A 14,134-nucleotide genomic window follows, 5' to 3' on the forward strand; every position below is an offset into this window, starting at 1 on the left:
GCACTGTTACGTAACAGCTTGAAAAGACACCTATAAATAACCTCCTTTAATAACCATAAATTTACATTAGAAAGGTAGATAAGCTCTGAAGTGAAAACCGTTTATTTTTATCTGATGCTGCCATTTCATAATCTCAATGTTATCAGACCCATCCTGCATACATTAGTGAGGTCTTGGGGTTTTATACCATCTGGGAAAGTCTTGCATATCAAATGGATTTATCTGATAGGAACAGGGATCTAAAGAGCTGCCTTTCCCTGTGGGGACCCAGCTGTACCTGGGACACACTGAGAACTCCCGCAGCATCCCTGGCAGATGAGGCTGTGCAAAGAAAGGCAGGCTTGGCTCTTATTTTACCCATTCCCTAAATACAAGGGCTCTTGTCTCAGTAACCTGAAGGAACTCAACCTCGATCAATTTTAGATATTCCTGCCTTGACACCAGTAACTGCCTGCCCTAATTTTGGACATTTATGCCTTCCTTTGGCCTAACACCGTGGCAGGAGAATCCTGGCAGGATAACCAAACAGTTTGGTGGTAGAGCTGCTGCCAATCCATCATTACCCCTGCAGAAAGCAGCAGTAAGGCTGGGAGGGTGTTCTCATAAAACCTTCCATGGGTGCACGAAGATACAAAAGTCTAATACAGTGACTTGAACGTGATTACTGGTGCAGGAAGTGATAAGAAATAACTGCAAAGGGGCTGTTTCTGTCCTCTGTCAGTCTCTAGTACCCATGGGGAGGTAATGCAGCTCAGTTCCCTTAGGCAGCAGCAGCAGCAGCTGAGCAGAGCCTTGGGGCAGCCTGGGCTGGTGGGAGCTGCGGGATGGGATGGGCTTGAGGCTCCCTCCCAACCCAAACCATTGTGGGATTCTCTGAGTTTTGCTGGTGCTCAGGGACACCAGCTGAAATGCTGTTCCTCTGCTGTTGGTTTTTAGGTACCTTTTAATATATCAGGTACTTTACGTACTTCTTTGACTGAAGTTCCTTTGGTGGAGATACTTTGCAAGGCTCTGCAGCTGCAGGCGTGGAAGCAAATTTAACAGAAGAAAGGCCAGCAATGAAAGCCACTGAGCTGGTCAGTCGGGAAATACATGTACTTTAACTCAGTGATGGCTAGGGCAGACAAGTGGAGCAGCAGCCTGACAGGGAGGAAGGAAGCTGACCATCCTTCCCAGTGATTTTTGCAGGATATTGTTCTGCTCTGCAGCATAAACACAGACAGCATCAGTCAAAAAAAGAGGCCCATCACTGTTATTCTGCTCTAAAGTTACTAATCCCAGACCACCTTGTTTGTCAAGTCTATTGACCTGCCCTTTTCATCTCCTCCTCGGCACGATGTAGGCAACTCCCCATTCTCTTCCCCACCAGAGCTGCATCCCTACAGGAACAGGCATTTCATTAAATGTATTACTAGCGCTTGTCAGTCATTCTTCAGCCTTTAAATCAAATATTATTTTATTTGAGAGGCTGAGGACTGCGATAATGGAGAATGTTTTTCATCATTCTACTGGGGGAGCCCTGGTTCTTTCAGCCTAATGAAACCCTCCTTACAGGTAAATTGTACTTCATGCATTCAGCTGCTGGAGCTTCACAGAGCTGGCCCTACACTGTTAACACACAAGTGCAGAGAAAATACAGGGGTTAGGATTGGAACTGGTTTCAGTCAGCCTCGCCCAGTACACTTTAAAATAGCCCTCCACACCTCATTGCTTTAACATTTTGCTGAATTTTCACCTTCTGAGTTGCATTTATTCAGAGTTGGCTTTGTTGTTTGCTTTTGGGTTGTCTTGGGGAGGGGGTTTCTTTTGTTTTGAAGATGAGTCTTTAAAATATTTTAAATTACTCAGTCATTTAAAAATATGAAATGCCTGAAAATGAGGCCAGGTGATTCATGTCCAGATGGTCCTTCACCACTGTGCCATTCAAATACTTCCTTTATTTGAACAAGGATTTAAAAGTATTTCACTGCCAATAGATCACCTCATAATATATTGATAGAAGTTTTTTCTATCTTTATGAAAAATATATTTCCCTCAGAAATGGACAGCTTTTAAAGATGTGATCTGAGTATGTGTCTCTTCGGTTCTTTGGCAGTGTTTCCAGGTCTTCAGACCAAGTGAGTTTGTAAAATCTCTCAGTAATACTCTCCCTTTTAGTTTCATATTCCAGTAGAAACATTATCAGCCCCTGGTGTTTTGTTATTTATTGCATGTATTTTGATTGCCTCTAAAAATCTCTTGAAATTCTTTCACAAAAGGCTCAGCTTCTTAGGGAACAACTATTTATTGTTTGCCTATCTCCCTCCTTAAGCAGCTCATTAAAGCACTCCCTCTATCGCTCTGTAATCGCATACTTTGTGACCAAGACATTTCCATTTGTGTCCTTTATCGCCTCACTCGTGTGTACCCTGATATGTCTGTAAAATTCCCCGAGGTTCCCGGGGTGTGTATCCTGTTCCAGTGCTCCAGCACTCCAGGGAAGCCTGAGGAGGGGTTGGCACTGTCTGTGCTGGGAGGAGGGATGTGCTGGCTCCTGTGGATGTCAGAGGGAAGGAAAGGGAAAGCAGAGCAGTGCAGCATCACTGCTAAGTCAGCCCTGATGTTTTAGTGACTCTACCCTCATGTCAGGGGCTCCTCACAGAGCACACGCTGCCCTGGCTGCTCCCTCACCCTCCTCTGGCCTAAGAAATGCTAGCACAGTGCTACAGTGCATGACTTCCAATTCAACACAGAGCACCAAATTCACTTTGTCATTTTACCATAGAATGGGAACTGCAGATTTGCTCATCAATGTCTCCTGCCTTACTCTGCTCTTAAAATGGCTCTGTGTGCTCTGAAAGATGTGTTGGATGTTTACCTGCAGTACTTCACTTCATGTTTCATCAATAAGGTCCTAACTGCACCTTGCTGGTCCTTATGAAAATAACTCAAGTCTAAGAAGTATTTGTTACTGGAAAATTATTGTTCTCACACTGAATACTCATCACCACCACTGATGGGAGAAAGAAAATAAGTTCTGAGATTGCTGCTTTTAAAGCTAGGAAGTACTGGCATACAGACATTTCCTCACCTCATCCTCAACACAGGGTGCAAGATACTATCTACCTCTTATTTACTCAGGTGTAATTGTACTAATTGTAAACACTTTGTGCTGTTTAGTCATGGGCAATTTTATCACATTCTTCCCTAACATCTCAGTCTTTACTGAACTTATCTTCCTAAAATGCCTACAATGAAAGGTTCCGGCCTGATTGAGGGAAAAAGTAAAGGAAATAAACAACCCTCAGTATTTTGGGGAGCAATTTAAAGTGCAAGGGCTTGATTTGCCAACACCTTTAACACCACATATCTTTCTAGGGCCAGCTCCTACTGACTTAAATTGTAGCTGCAAAGTTCAGCTCTTCTCTAAATCAGACCACAGAATTTCACGATGTGCAATCAGAAAATGAGTAATACACACACAGATGCTTCAGGGAAAAGTGAACTGTCCAGCAGCACACATTCCTCTGGGACAGAAAGTGGAACAGTATGCTGAGGTGCTGATAAATAAAACACGAGCTGAATAAATAGTGCAAAAAGTGCTCCTACACAGAGAAAATGCCCTGTATAAGTTTACTTGCTTAGAATAAATGAGAACTGGTTAACTTCTGTAACACCACCTGAATTAGAGCCGGGTAAACTCTTGGGTGGTGTCCCTGGACAGCAGCTGATCTTCTGGGCAGGATTTAATGGTTTTTACTCCAAGATGTTTGTGCTCTCCCTGAAATCCATTCTCCTGATGCATACATGTAACATCCCTGTGTCACAGGTAAGGACAGGCAGATCCTCCACACAAGGAGGATCTCTCCTACAAGGAAAGGCTGGGACAACTGGGATTGTTCAGCCTGGAGAAGCTTTGGGGTGACTTCATTGTGGCCTTCCAAAACCTTAAGGGACTGACAAAAAAGATGGGGAGAGGCTATTTACAATGGCCTGGGGTGTCAGGAAAAGGGAGAATGGCTTCAAACTGAAAGAGTGTTTGACGTTAGATGTTCAGAAGAAATTCCTCCCTGGCAGGGTGGGCAGGCCCTGACACAGGGTGCCCAGAGCAGCTGTGGCTGCCCCTGGATCCCTGGCAGTGTCCCAGGCCAGGTTGAACATTGGGGCTGGAGCAGCCTGGGACAGTGGGAAGTGTCCCTGCCATGGCAGGGGTGGGAGTCGGTGATTTAAGGTCCTTTCCAACCCACACCATTCTGAGATGCTTTGATAACGAGTGAACTGCAGCTGAGCCTGGCTGTTAGCACCGGTGTGCCCGGGGAACGTGAAGGGGGCCGGGCAGGTCAATGGCACCTGCCCTGTCCCAGCGCTGGTGTGGCAGCAGGACCAGGGCAGTGACCGCCCCCTCTGCCGGGCTCGGGTGAAGCACGCTTCGAATCCTGCGGTCAGTTTTGGCACCCACGACACAACAGACACTGAGGGGCTGCAGCCTGTCCGGCGAAGGGTCTGGAGCACGACTGCTGTGAGGTGCTTGGAGTCACGGCCCGGAGAAAGGGAGGTTGCTCAAGCAAGCAAACAGCGCCTGGCGCTTGGCGCCGCCGGAGTTCCCCCGCGGGAGGGCGGTGCGGGCCCGGGGGCGGAGGGCGGGGGAAGGCCCTGCTCTGCCCTGCCCCCGGGCCGCCCTGCCCGGCTGTGCCCGGCCCTGCCCCCGGCTCCTGCCCTGCCCCCGGGCCGTCCTGCCCGGCCCTGCCCCCGGCTCCTGCCCTGCCCCCGGGCCGTCCTGCCCGGCCCTGCCCCCGGCTCCTGCCCTGCCCCCGGGCCGTCCTGCCCGGCCCTGCCCCCGGCTCCTGCCCTGCCCCCGGGCCGTCCTGCCCGGCTGTGCCCGGCCCTGCCCCCGGCTGTGCCCGGCCCTGCCCCCGGCTCCTGCCCTGCCCCCGGGCCGTCCTGCCCGGCCCTGCCCCCGCCAGGCCCGGCCCTGCCCCCGGCTCCCCGCCCGCCGCCGGGCCCGGCGCGCCGCTCCCGCCGCTCTTTCGCGCCCCGCACGGTCCCGCCGTGCTCAGCATGGCTCCCCCCGCGCCCGGGGCGCTGCCTCTCCTCCTCCTCCTGCACCTCGCCGCCTCCTCCAAGCTCAACACCCCCAAGGTGCTGCTCCCTTTCACCCGCGGCACACGCGTCAACTTCACGCTAGAGGCCAGCGAGGGCTGCTACCGATGGTGAGTGCAGGTGCCGCCGCCCTTTGTCCGTCCGTTCCCCCCGCCGGCACCTGCGGCCGGGCCTGCCCGCGCCGGGGCAGCCGGGCCCGGCCGCGCCGCCTTCACCCCGCTGCGGGGCGGTCTGGGCGGCCCGGCACTGCGGGAGCAGACATGGAGAATATCCCTAAGGTTGTTTATTTTGTGCAGCGGGGGTTAAACCCGCTGGAGAGGGCAGTATCTGCAGGCCGGGCCCGGAGCACAAGGTCCCTGCTTGCAAAGGAAGCTTCCCGCCATGGCTCCGTGCCCGACATGTGCCTCACACCCCGTGTGCACCCACACACACGTGTGCACCTGCTTCTCCTTGTGCCCCGCACCCCGACCTGCATCTCTCTGCACCCCTCACATACACTGCATCTCTCTGCACCCCATACACACACTGCACCTGCATCTCTCTGTACCCCACACCTTCACCTGCATCTCTCTGTACCCCACACCTTCACCTGCATCTCTCTGCACCCCATACACACACTGCACCTGCATCTCTCTGTATCCCCCACACCCCGACCTGCATCTCTCTGCACCCCTCACACACACTCCACCTGCATCTCCCTCTACTCCCCACACAGACTCCAGATGCCTCTCTCAGTACCCCACACACACTCCAGCTGCCTCTCTCAGTACCCCACACACACTCCAGCTGCCTCTCCCCGTACAGTGTCCCCTGTGCCTCCATCCCCCGTGTGCCCGCCCTGGTGCCCGCACTCCCGCAGTGCCACCCCACGCACACTGCCGCGGTCCCTCGTGTGCGGGGACAGTGCCCGGAGCCCCTGCTGCTCCTGCTCCTGCTGCTGCTGGAGGGATGCCCCTTCTCTTGCTGTAGCCAGCAGTGAAGCTCCTGGCAGCTTGGAGCTCAGGGTGTGGGCATAAGGGGAGTTGTAGCTAAGTCGGGATCCTCTCCCTGCTGCTGTGAGTGTAGGTAACAGCACTCGGAGTACTTCATGTGACAGTGGAGTTTTAGGTGTGACAGCTTTCCCTGTTTTCTCTGGTGAGCAGGTGGGATGTACTCAGGAACTTCCAGCTGGGAGCCCCCTCCTGCCTCGCACGGGGGCAGGACCGGGCAGCGGTGAGCACCGGGGCTGAAGGCAAATCCCACAGCGTGTGCGAATTTAGACAGCTCATTGTATGTAATCTTCATGTTAAACAAATGCTGCCAGCTCCTTGTCCTTTCTGAATGCTCCAGAAGGGCGACTTAATCAGTAATGAGCAGGAGGTGCCCACCTGAAAAAAAGCAGCAGCTGAGGTGTGTTTAGGATGATACTTCCATGTGTGGCAGATGGATGTGTGTAGCAGTTTTCAGTTGTTGTTTTGCATCTGGCAGTTACTGAAATACATCTTAAAGAGCTATATTTTCATTCTTTCTCAGTTTCTGTGCTTGGTTCTACATTTCTCATCTCTGGGCTGGGTACACCCGTTTGGTCTGTGACAGGTTACATATTTGAGGATGCATATGCAGAAAAGCAGTAATTAATTTTATCCAGAAGTCAGCTAAACGAAAGTTAGTAGATGAGCTGCTTATGGTCATGTAATTTAATTTTTGATGGACCATTTTAGTGAAAAGTGTGGGGTTTTTTCTCTTTCCTTGCTCTAATTTTTGAAGGCTACTGAGTCTTTAAAAGGATTTGGTGTGTGAGGTAAAGTACATTGCGCAAGCTAAGCCCCAAAACTCATGAAAGCAGTAGTAAAATCTGGAAGTCCAGACTCTTTCCTGTTTGCAGTGAGCTGTTAGGTGATGCTGGGCTGGCTGCAGCCATTCCTGTACGTGCCAGGTCTGTCCAGCTGTCAGAAGCATGGAGTCTCTAATCTCACTGAAGTCTAGAAATGACAAGATGTAAGATTGTTCTCCCGAGAAATGCCAGATTTGATTCATCCCTCTAATGGAGGTGATTTCTGTGCACTTCAGAGCAGGTTCTCTTGGTGCTGCTTGCCACTGTGCAGTGACTCATATCCCTCATGCAGACAGGCTTCAACATCCTTCTCCATCCCCTCCCTCTGCCCTTCAGAGATGAATTTTGGTTGAGAATTAAGGAAACTACACCTCGTTGACCTTCTGTGGGCCATCATTTTGTGTGGCAGGGTTGTAAATGGGCGTTTATTCACTTCTGCTTTGCGAGGCCTGGCAGGATGTGGTTGTGAGACTCAACGTGTGCTCACCAACCCTGCAGAGGAAGCAGCAGTGCTGCGTGTGTGACTGAGCAGTGGCACTGGGGCTCTGCCCTTGCATCCGTGTCCCTGCAGGCCTGCAGCTGGGGGGGCTGGAAAGAAATGGGTGTGGAGGAGCAGCACCGCAGGCACCTGCTGCCAGGTTTGCTGTGCTTCTGTCAGAAGGAGCTGGTGCTGCAGAGGGGCTGCTGAACTGAGGTAGTACCAAATGCAATGGCTTGAGGAGTGACTCTTCCTCACATTGGAGAAATGATGGGTGTGTTTGTGTGTGTGGAAGCAGGGATTTGAATGGAAATGGTCAGATTCAGCCCCCTGTGTCTGGAGAGGGGACAGGGGCTTTGTAATGTGGGAGAGCTGTTCTGGTTGTACCGCAGCATCTGATAGCAAATGACACCTTTTGAAGGCCGGCAGTGCCAGCACAAGCTCAGACTTGGGCTGAGGTGTCCTTGTAAGGTGAGAGGGGCTGTGCTGCTGTGGCTCAGGTGTGTGTGTGTTACCTGAGAGGGCTGGCTCAGAACCAGAGCAGGGGTGTGAGTCTGTCCAAGTGTTCTGGCAGAGCCCAGGAGGCACAAGAAATAATGTTGTTTCTCTTAGCTGATGTGTCAGTATCAGTGCAAGTTTAGTGTTGAAAAAAGCTTCTTCTCAGTCTGAGCATCACCTGCCTGCTAAGGCAGACAGAAGGATTAGGGACTTGTTGATTGTGCGCAACTTTTCATTGCTGAACACCCATGAAATAAATATTTTAAGACTTTTGCTCATTTTTTATTCCCAAGAACGACTATATAATAACTCTGGTGTATTGGTCAGTCCAATCTTCCCAAACTCTTGGAAACTTTTACTACCCACTTTCCCTCTGACTACACATCTGCCCAAATGCCTGATAAAATTCTAAAAGATCAGATCAGTCGTGGTGCAGCTCCACAGAGGTGGATTTTTGCATACTCAGTCAGCTGAGTTGTGTTTGGAGAGCTGGCAGAACAGTATAAAACATTGGGGAGAATTGCCAGGGAGAGAAACAGGAATAGGTGCCTGATCTTTGAACCAGCTGATCAATAAATGAAGTATAATCCAGTGGGGTATTGACATGTGGTGTTACAGAGCAGGCAGTAAAGAAGGCAGCCTGGCTTTGGGTGGATGTGGGGATACAATCTTGCCACATAGAGGGGGATGGAAACCCTGAATGAAACAGAAAGTGCCAGGAGGACTGGCAGCCTCTTTGCCAGTGCCATTCATTCCTCAGTGAGTAGGATTTTACTCTGAGAGAAGCAGGAATCAGGGGCTTTTGTGAGCTTTTTTTTCCCTCCCCTCCTCACTCTTCTTTCCAGTGCTTCCTCCCTGCCTTGCTGTTCCTTGCAGGCGCTGGCGTGGGATGCAGAGCTGGTGCCAGAAATGCTTCCCATTGCTGGCTCCTCAGGATCTAATTTTGCCCTCTGACAAGCCCAGCTCTCAATGTCACACACTGACACCCTGCTGAAGAGCTGCTGGAGTTGGCAGAGGATACAAACTGCAGGTTTTGTCACTTAAAGCTGAAGTTTCTTTTCCTTCCCCAGCAGTGATCCCGGAGTAGTGCTGCTGTAATCTCCAGCCTGGCTGATTAATGCCTTTGCCCCTCTGTGCTCGGCCCTGCCTCTGGGCAGCTGTGAGCAGAATGTGCTTTTGGTATTGCTGAATGATACAGGGGTCACCAAATACTTCTGTGTTCTGCTGGAAAAAACACTACTCTACTACACTACTACTATTTTTGAATATAAATCCATTGGAAACCAAGCCTCAGAAAGGCCCACTTGAGTAAAACTGGTATTAAAAGAAGACATTCAGTTGATATTCTGCCTCTTAAACTACTGCTAGAAGCCAGATAGTGTCTAATCTCAGTCTCCCTGCTGCAGTGACTGGCTTTTAGCTGTAAAAGCTTGAAAGTTCCTTCAAAATTGTGGAATATATGTAAGCTTATAGTTAAAATTTAATTTTTGTTGATCTTTGTTCCTCCCCTTTTCTAGTCTGAAAAGTATCCTGTAATTAGATTCAGTTTACAACACTGCTATTAGTGCTAACCACAGTGGTTTTGTATTACAATTCATAGTCAGATATTAAAAGAACAAATACAAACCACAGTGAAACCCCCGTTGTGTTGTAAACACAATCAATTCCAGACTGCAAGAATGCAAAACCCTCAAATTAATAACAAAAAATCTAATGGCTGAGAATATTAAGCAGTGTAAAGAGCTAAATAAAAGTCGATTTCCTGCATATAAAATACCTGCATGCAGACTAAGTCAAATGCACATGCTCAGCTTCAAAACCAGCCAAGTACAGGAAAAGCCTTATTTGTTATGAATGCTAGTGTTGTTTAAAGAAACTTGTGAAATGTTGGAAAACTGATAGTTGCTTGAGAACAACAGCAAAATAACTAATTACTCACTCTTAATCTCTAAAAAATCTTTTAATTTTTTAGAGTAAAGCTAAGTGTGCTACTAATACAGAAAATCATGTTATTTTAGAAACAGTGTAAACTCCACTATAAAAAATGTGCATGTATTTGTGTACATCATTTACATATATAGAAGAGATATAAACAAACAATTTTCAGGTTTAAGCTTCTAATTGGTGTTTAAATTACCCTTTGCATACTGCTGTGGGCTGTTTTTTCCTTAATCAGATAAAATACTTTGAAATTCTGGGTCAGCAGTTGGTACTGTTGTTTCAAAATCCTCTAAAACTATTCCTTATGTAATCAAAGTACTGTTGGGAGCTTAAGGTTAGAAACAGGATTTGGAATTTTACCACGGTGGCTACAAGGTACAAGGGTCTGTGCTCACCTGGGCTGCTGCTGTTACCTCCCAGATAACTGAGTGCGGTGTGATGTGTTATTTTTCAATAGATACAATTTTAGTTAAGGAGAAATTTTGCTTTTCACTGGTGTGAATTTGTTTGTTGTGCCAGTAAGAGAAGGAGGTAAAACCTGTGTCTGGGGATTCAGGCATACGTGACATTGCTGTTTGTTTGGAGCTCCGTCCTGCTCCTTGCTGGGTTAGAGAATTTTCCCCACACATCCCAGGCAGGCATTTTTGTACATCCTCCAGAAAAGGAGTCCAAACCCACCCCGCTTCCCCCTCTTTACCAGGAGGGGTGCAGTGCCCGGTGTAGGTTGCATTTTATTGCGCAGCGTTTCATCAGAGCTGCTCTCGTCGTCCAAAGAAGCAATTCCCAAGCAGCTTTGTCACCCACAGTGCTTGCTCTCATTGTTTTAATCCTTCAAAGGGCCCTTGTGAGCTGATCCTGGGCACGGAGCTGTTTCAGGGCTGGGTCCCAGCACTGCCTCTCTCTGTGGCCAGGCAGGAGCGGCTGGCACCGGCTGTGGCACGGGGGGTCCGCAGGGCTTTGGCTGCTGGGACACTCCAGTGGCTCTGCAGCTAGCCTCACACGTGTATTGCTGCTGGCTCAGATTTACCTTCAAAAAGCTTGGGTTTTAATAACTCTTCATCTTTTGTTGTTGCTTTATCTTGACGTTTTTGGCACACTGGAAGGGAGAGCTGGGCTCTGCTCAGTCATGCCCTGGCCTGCTCCTTGGGGTTAGGGGAAGGTTGTTTGATTCATGGTGGGGAGAATACTGAGCTGCCTGCCCCTCCTCTGCCTGGGCTTTCCCATCCTCAGCCCTCCTGGGGTCCTGGAGGAGCTGCTGCCATCCAGCTCTTCCCAAAGTCACCTGCTGCCATCCAGCTCTTCCCAAAGTCACCCGCTGCCATCCAGCTCTTCCCAAAGTCATCTGCTGCCATCCAGCTCTTCCCAAAGTCACCCGCTGCCATCCAGCTCTTCCCAAAGTCGTCTGCTGCCATCCAGCTCTTCCCAAAGCCATCTGCTGCCATCCAGCTCTTCCCAAAGTCATCCGCTGCCATCCAGCTCTTCCCAAAGTCATCCGCTGCCATCCAGCTCTTCCCAAAGCCATCCGCTGGCCCTGCAGCAGGTCCCGGGTGCATTTCTGGGGTGGGTGGCTCTGGGGCAGAGCCGTGCCCGTGCTGGGGTGGCTCTGGGGCAGAGCTGTGCCCGTGCTGGGGTGGCTCTGGGGCAGAGCCGTGCCCGTGCTGGGGTGGCTCTGGGGCAGAGCTGTGCCCGTGCTGGGGTGGGTGGCTCTGGGGCAGAGCTGTGCCCGTGCTGGGGTGGGTGGCTCTGGGGCAGAGCCGTGCCCATGCTGGGGTGGGTGGCTCTGGGGCAGAGCCGTGCCCGTGCTGGGGTGGGTGGCTCTGGGGCAGAGCTGTGCCCGTGCTGGGGTGGCTCTGGGGCAGAGCCGTGCCCGTGCTGGGGTGGGTGGCTCTGGGGCAGAGCTGTGCCCGTGCTGGGGTGGCTCTGGGGCAGAGCTGTGCCCGTGCTGGGGTGGCTCTGGGGCAGAGCCGTGCCCGTGCTGGGGTGGCTCTGGGGTGGCTCTAGGGCAGAGCTGTGCCCGTGCTGGGGTGGGTGGCTCTGGGGCAGAGCTGTGCCCGTGCTGGGGTGGGTGGCTCTGGGGCAGAGCCGTGCCTGTGCTGGGGTGGGTGGCTCTAGGGCAGAGCTGTGCCCGTGCTGGGGTGGGTGGCTCTGGGGCAGAGCTGTGCCCATGGTGGGGTGGGTGGCTCTGGGGCAGAGCTGTGCCCCTGTGTGACCCCCCCGTCCCTCGCAGGTGGTCCACGCGGCCGGAGGTGGCGAGCATCGAGCCGCTGGGGCAGGCCGGCTGCCGCTGCTCGCGCCGGGCGCTGGTGCAGGCGCGCTCGTCGCAGCCCACGCGCCTCACTGCCATCATCTCCGCCGAGGACACACGTGAGTGTGGGCAGGGCAGGATGGAAACCCTGCATCCTCAGCACTCCACACAGCGCAGAGTGGAGCTGCCCAGACTGAGCTCAGTGCCTGTGCACAGTCACTGCAGACTGCCCGCGGGCGGGGGTTTGAACTTCCCTTAGATAAATGTTAGTGTTTTAATGATGCACCCCCAAAAAGGTAACTCTTAAACCACCCTGCCCCTCAAAATCCACACATAGAGGGGGTCACTGAAATATAAAAAAGTATTTAATAAACATGATTAATGCAAATTCAGATGCCTTGCATTTGAAAAAATTGGAAGGTGCTTTTGTGTTTGTCATGCAATATACCTGGCTAGTTTTTATAGTGACAGAGAGGCAAAACCAGATGGCCAATTAAATGCCACGCAGCCACTAACTGAAGGAGTTTATGGGAGTTTATTGTGTCTGGGTAAAAGTCATTAATCCTCTGGGACATGAGAGCACTGTAGCAACTCTGCAGAAGCACTCAGACCCCACCTGTAGCTGCCAGTGCAGGTGGAAATCAGAGTTTCTGCAGATCCATTCTGCAGTTCAGTGAGCAGGGAACTGCTTTATTGCTTGCTGAGCCACCGTTTGACCAGGAGTTTCTCCATCGAGGTCCCAACCAAGTTTCATTTCCTTCAGTGTGGGTGTCTGGTGTCACTGGCTGAATTTGAGGTGCATCTTGACTCATGGTTGTTCTTGATGGGTACGTGCAGAGTTGTGATTTCTTGTGCTCTTTCTGGTGTCTCTTCAAGTGACTGGACAAGTGCTTCGCTGTGATGCCATCGTTGATTTAATTCATGGCATCCAAGTTGTGTCCACAACGAGAGAGCTCTACCTTGAGGATTCACCACTGGAGCTCAAAATTCATGCTTTGGATTCAGAAGGTAAGAGAACTGCTTGTAGAGATTAAATATATACTGAAAGGTCTAACTGTCTGATGCATGCACTGGCTTTATTTGTCATGCAGTTGATAGTTTGAAGCCAGATGGGGAATTTTAAGGACATTCTCTGGATAATACATTGTGAAGTTGTCCTTTTTTCTTCTTTTGAGGTGAGGTAGTCTAAAGAATTTTTCAAAAGGATGTTTTTGTGACCAGTCAGGTATCCAGCAGGAATTTCAGAGATGGTGTTTGAGACTCAGTGTGTTAATTTCTACACAAACAATGACTTTTGGGGGGCACCATTTAGGCTCATAGGAGTCATCACATTTGGACTGAATGCATTATTATTTAATAGAAACAGAAAACTTCTGCTTTTTGTAGTCTGTAGCATCCAAAAAAGAGCCATGATCTGGTAAGAATTCCATGCTTTGGAACACACACCAACAACACACCAAGCAAGGGACTTTTAGGACAACTACTGGAAGGAAATAATGTGTCAAGCAGCTATAAAAGGTTGAATTAATTGTTTTGGGTACTTACTGAGCCCTTCCCACCTGTGTTTGTAAACCATGAATGCCAGGTGAAGTGCGGGATATGTTAATAATGAAAAGTAAATTTGTTTTTATCCTATTTGTGCTGGATTCATGGCTTGGTGTTTGTGTAAACTCAAGGGTGCTCCATGGTTCCTCTTGTAGGGATAAAATTGAGAAATTTCTCAGGGAAATAAGTCATGGTTTGTGTTCCAGGAAGGCTCTATGCTTGTTCTCTATTTCTGTTTTGATCTGGTTGTTTTATTTGCAGGAAACACGTTCAGCACTCTGGCAGGGTTGGTGTTTGACTGGACAGTGGTGAAGGACCCAGAGGCCGATGGCTTCTCAGAGTCACACAACGCTCTACGGTGAAGGCATTTCCTCTGCTCTCTGCTCAGTCTGGGGTGTAAAAACACTTCCCCACATCCAGGCAGTTTACTGAACTGATGCCTAAAATTATAATGTTAAGGGTCACTTGTTACATGTTGGCTTTCTTTAAGCATCTACCTACTCGACAGCCTGGGTGCTTTAATCTTGGTTTAGTT

General features: G+C 50.2%; 1 protein-coding gene across 1 annotated transcript in view; it reads left to right on the forward strand.

Moving 5' to 3' along the window:
- The first annotated feature begins 4,948 nt into the window (after window positions 1-4,948).
- Window positions 4,949-14,134, forward strand: part of NUP210 (nucleoporin 210) — a 47,721-nt gene continuing 38,535 nt past the window's right edge. The window contains exons 1-4 of the mRNA XM_063411484.1: window positions 4,949-5,189; window positions 12,037-12,173; window positions 12,931-13,062; window positions 13,861-13,957. Of these exons, the coding sequence (XP_063267554.1) occupies window positions 5,038-5,189; window positions 12,037-12,173; window positions 12,931-13,062; window positions 13,861-13,957 (518 nt within the window). The 5' untranslated portion in view covers window positions 4,949-5,037. The remainder of the gene's footprint in view (window positions 5,190-12,036; window positions 12,174-12,930; window positions 13,063-13,860; window positions 13,958-14,134) is intronic.

The sequence above is a fragment of the Prinia subflava genome, chromosome 14, assembly GCF_021018805.1.
Source record: "Prinia subflava isolate CZ2003 ecotype Zambia chromosome 14, Cam_Psub_1.2, whole genome shotgun sequence".
NCBI classification, from domain to species: domain Eukaryota; kingdom Metazoa; phylum Chordata; class Aves; order Passeriformes; family Cisticolidae; genus Prinia; species Prinia subflava.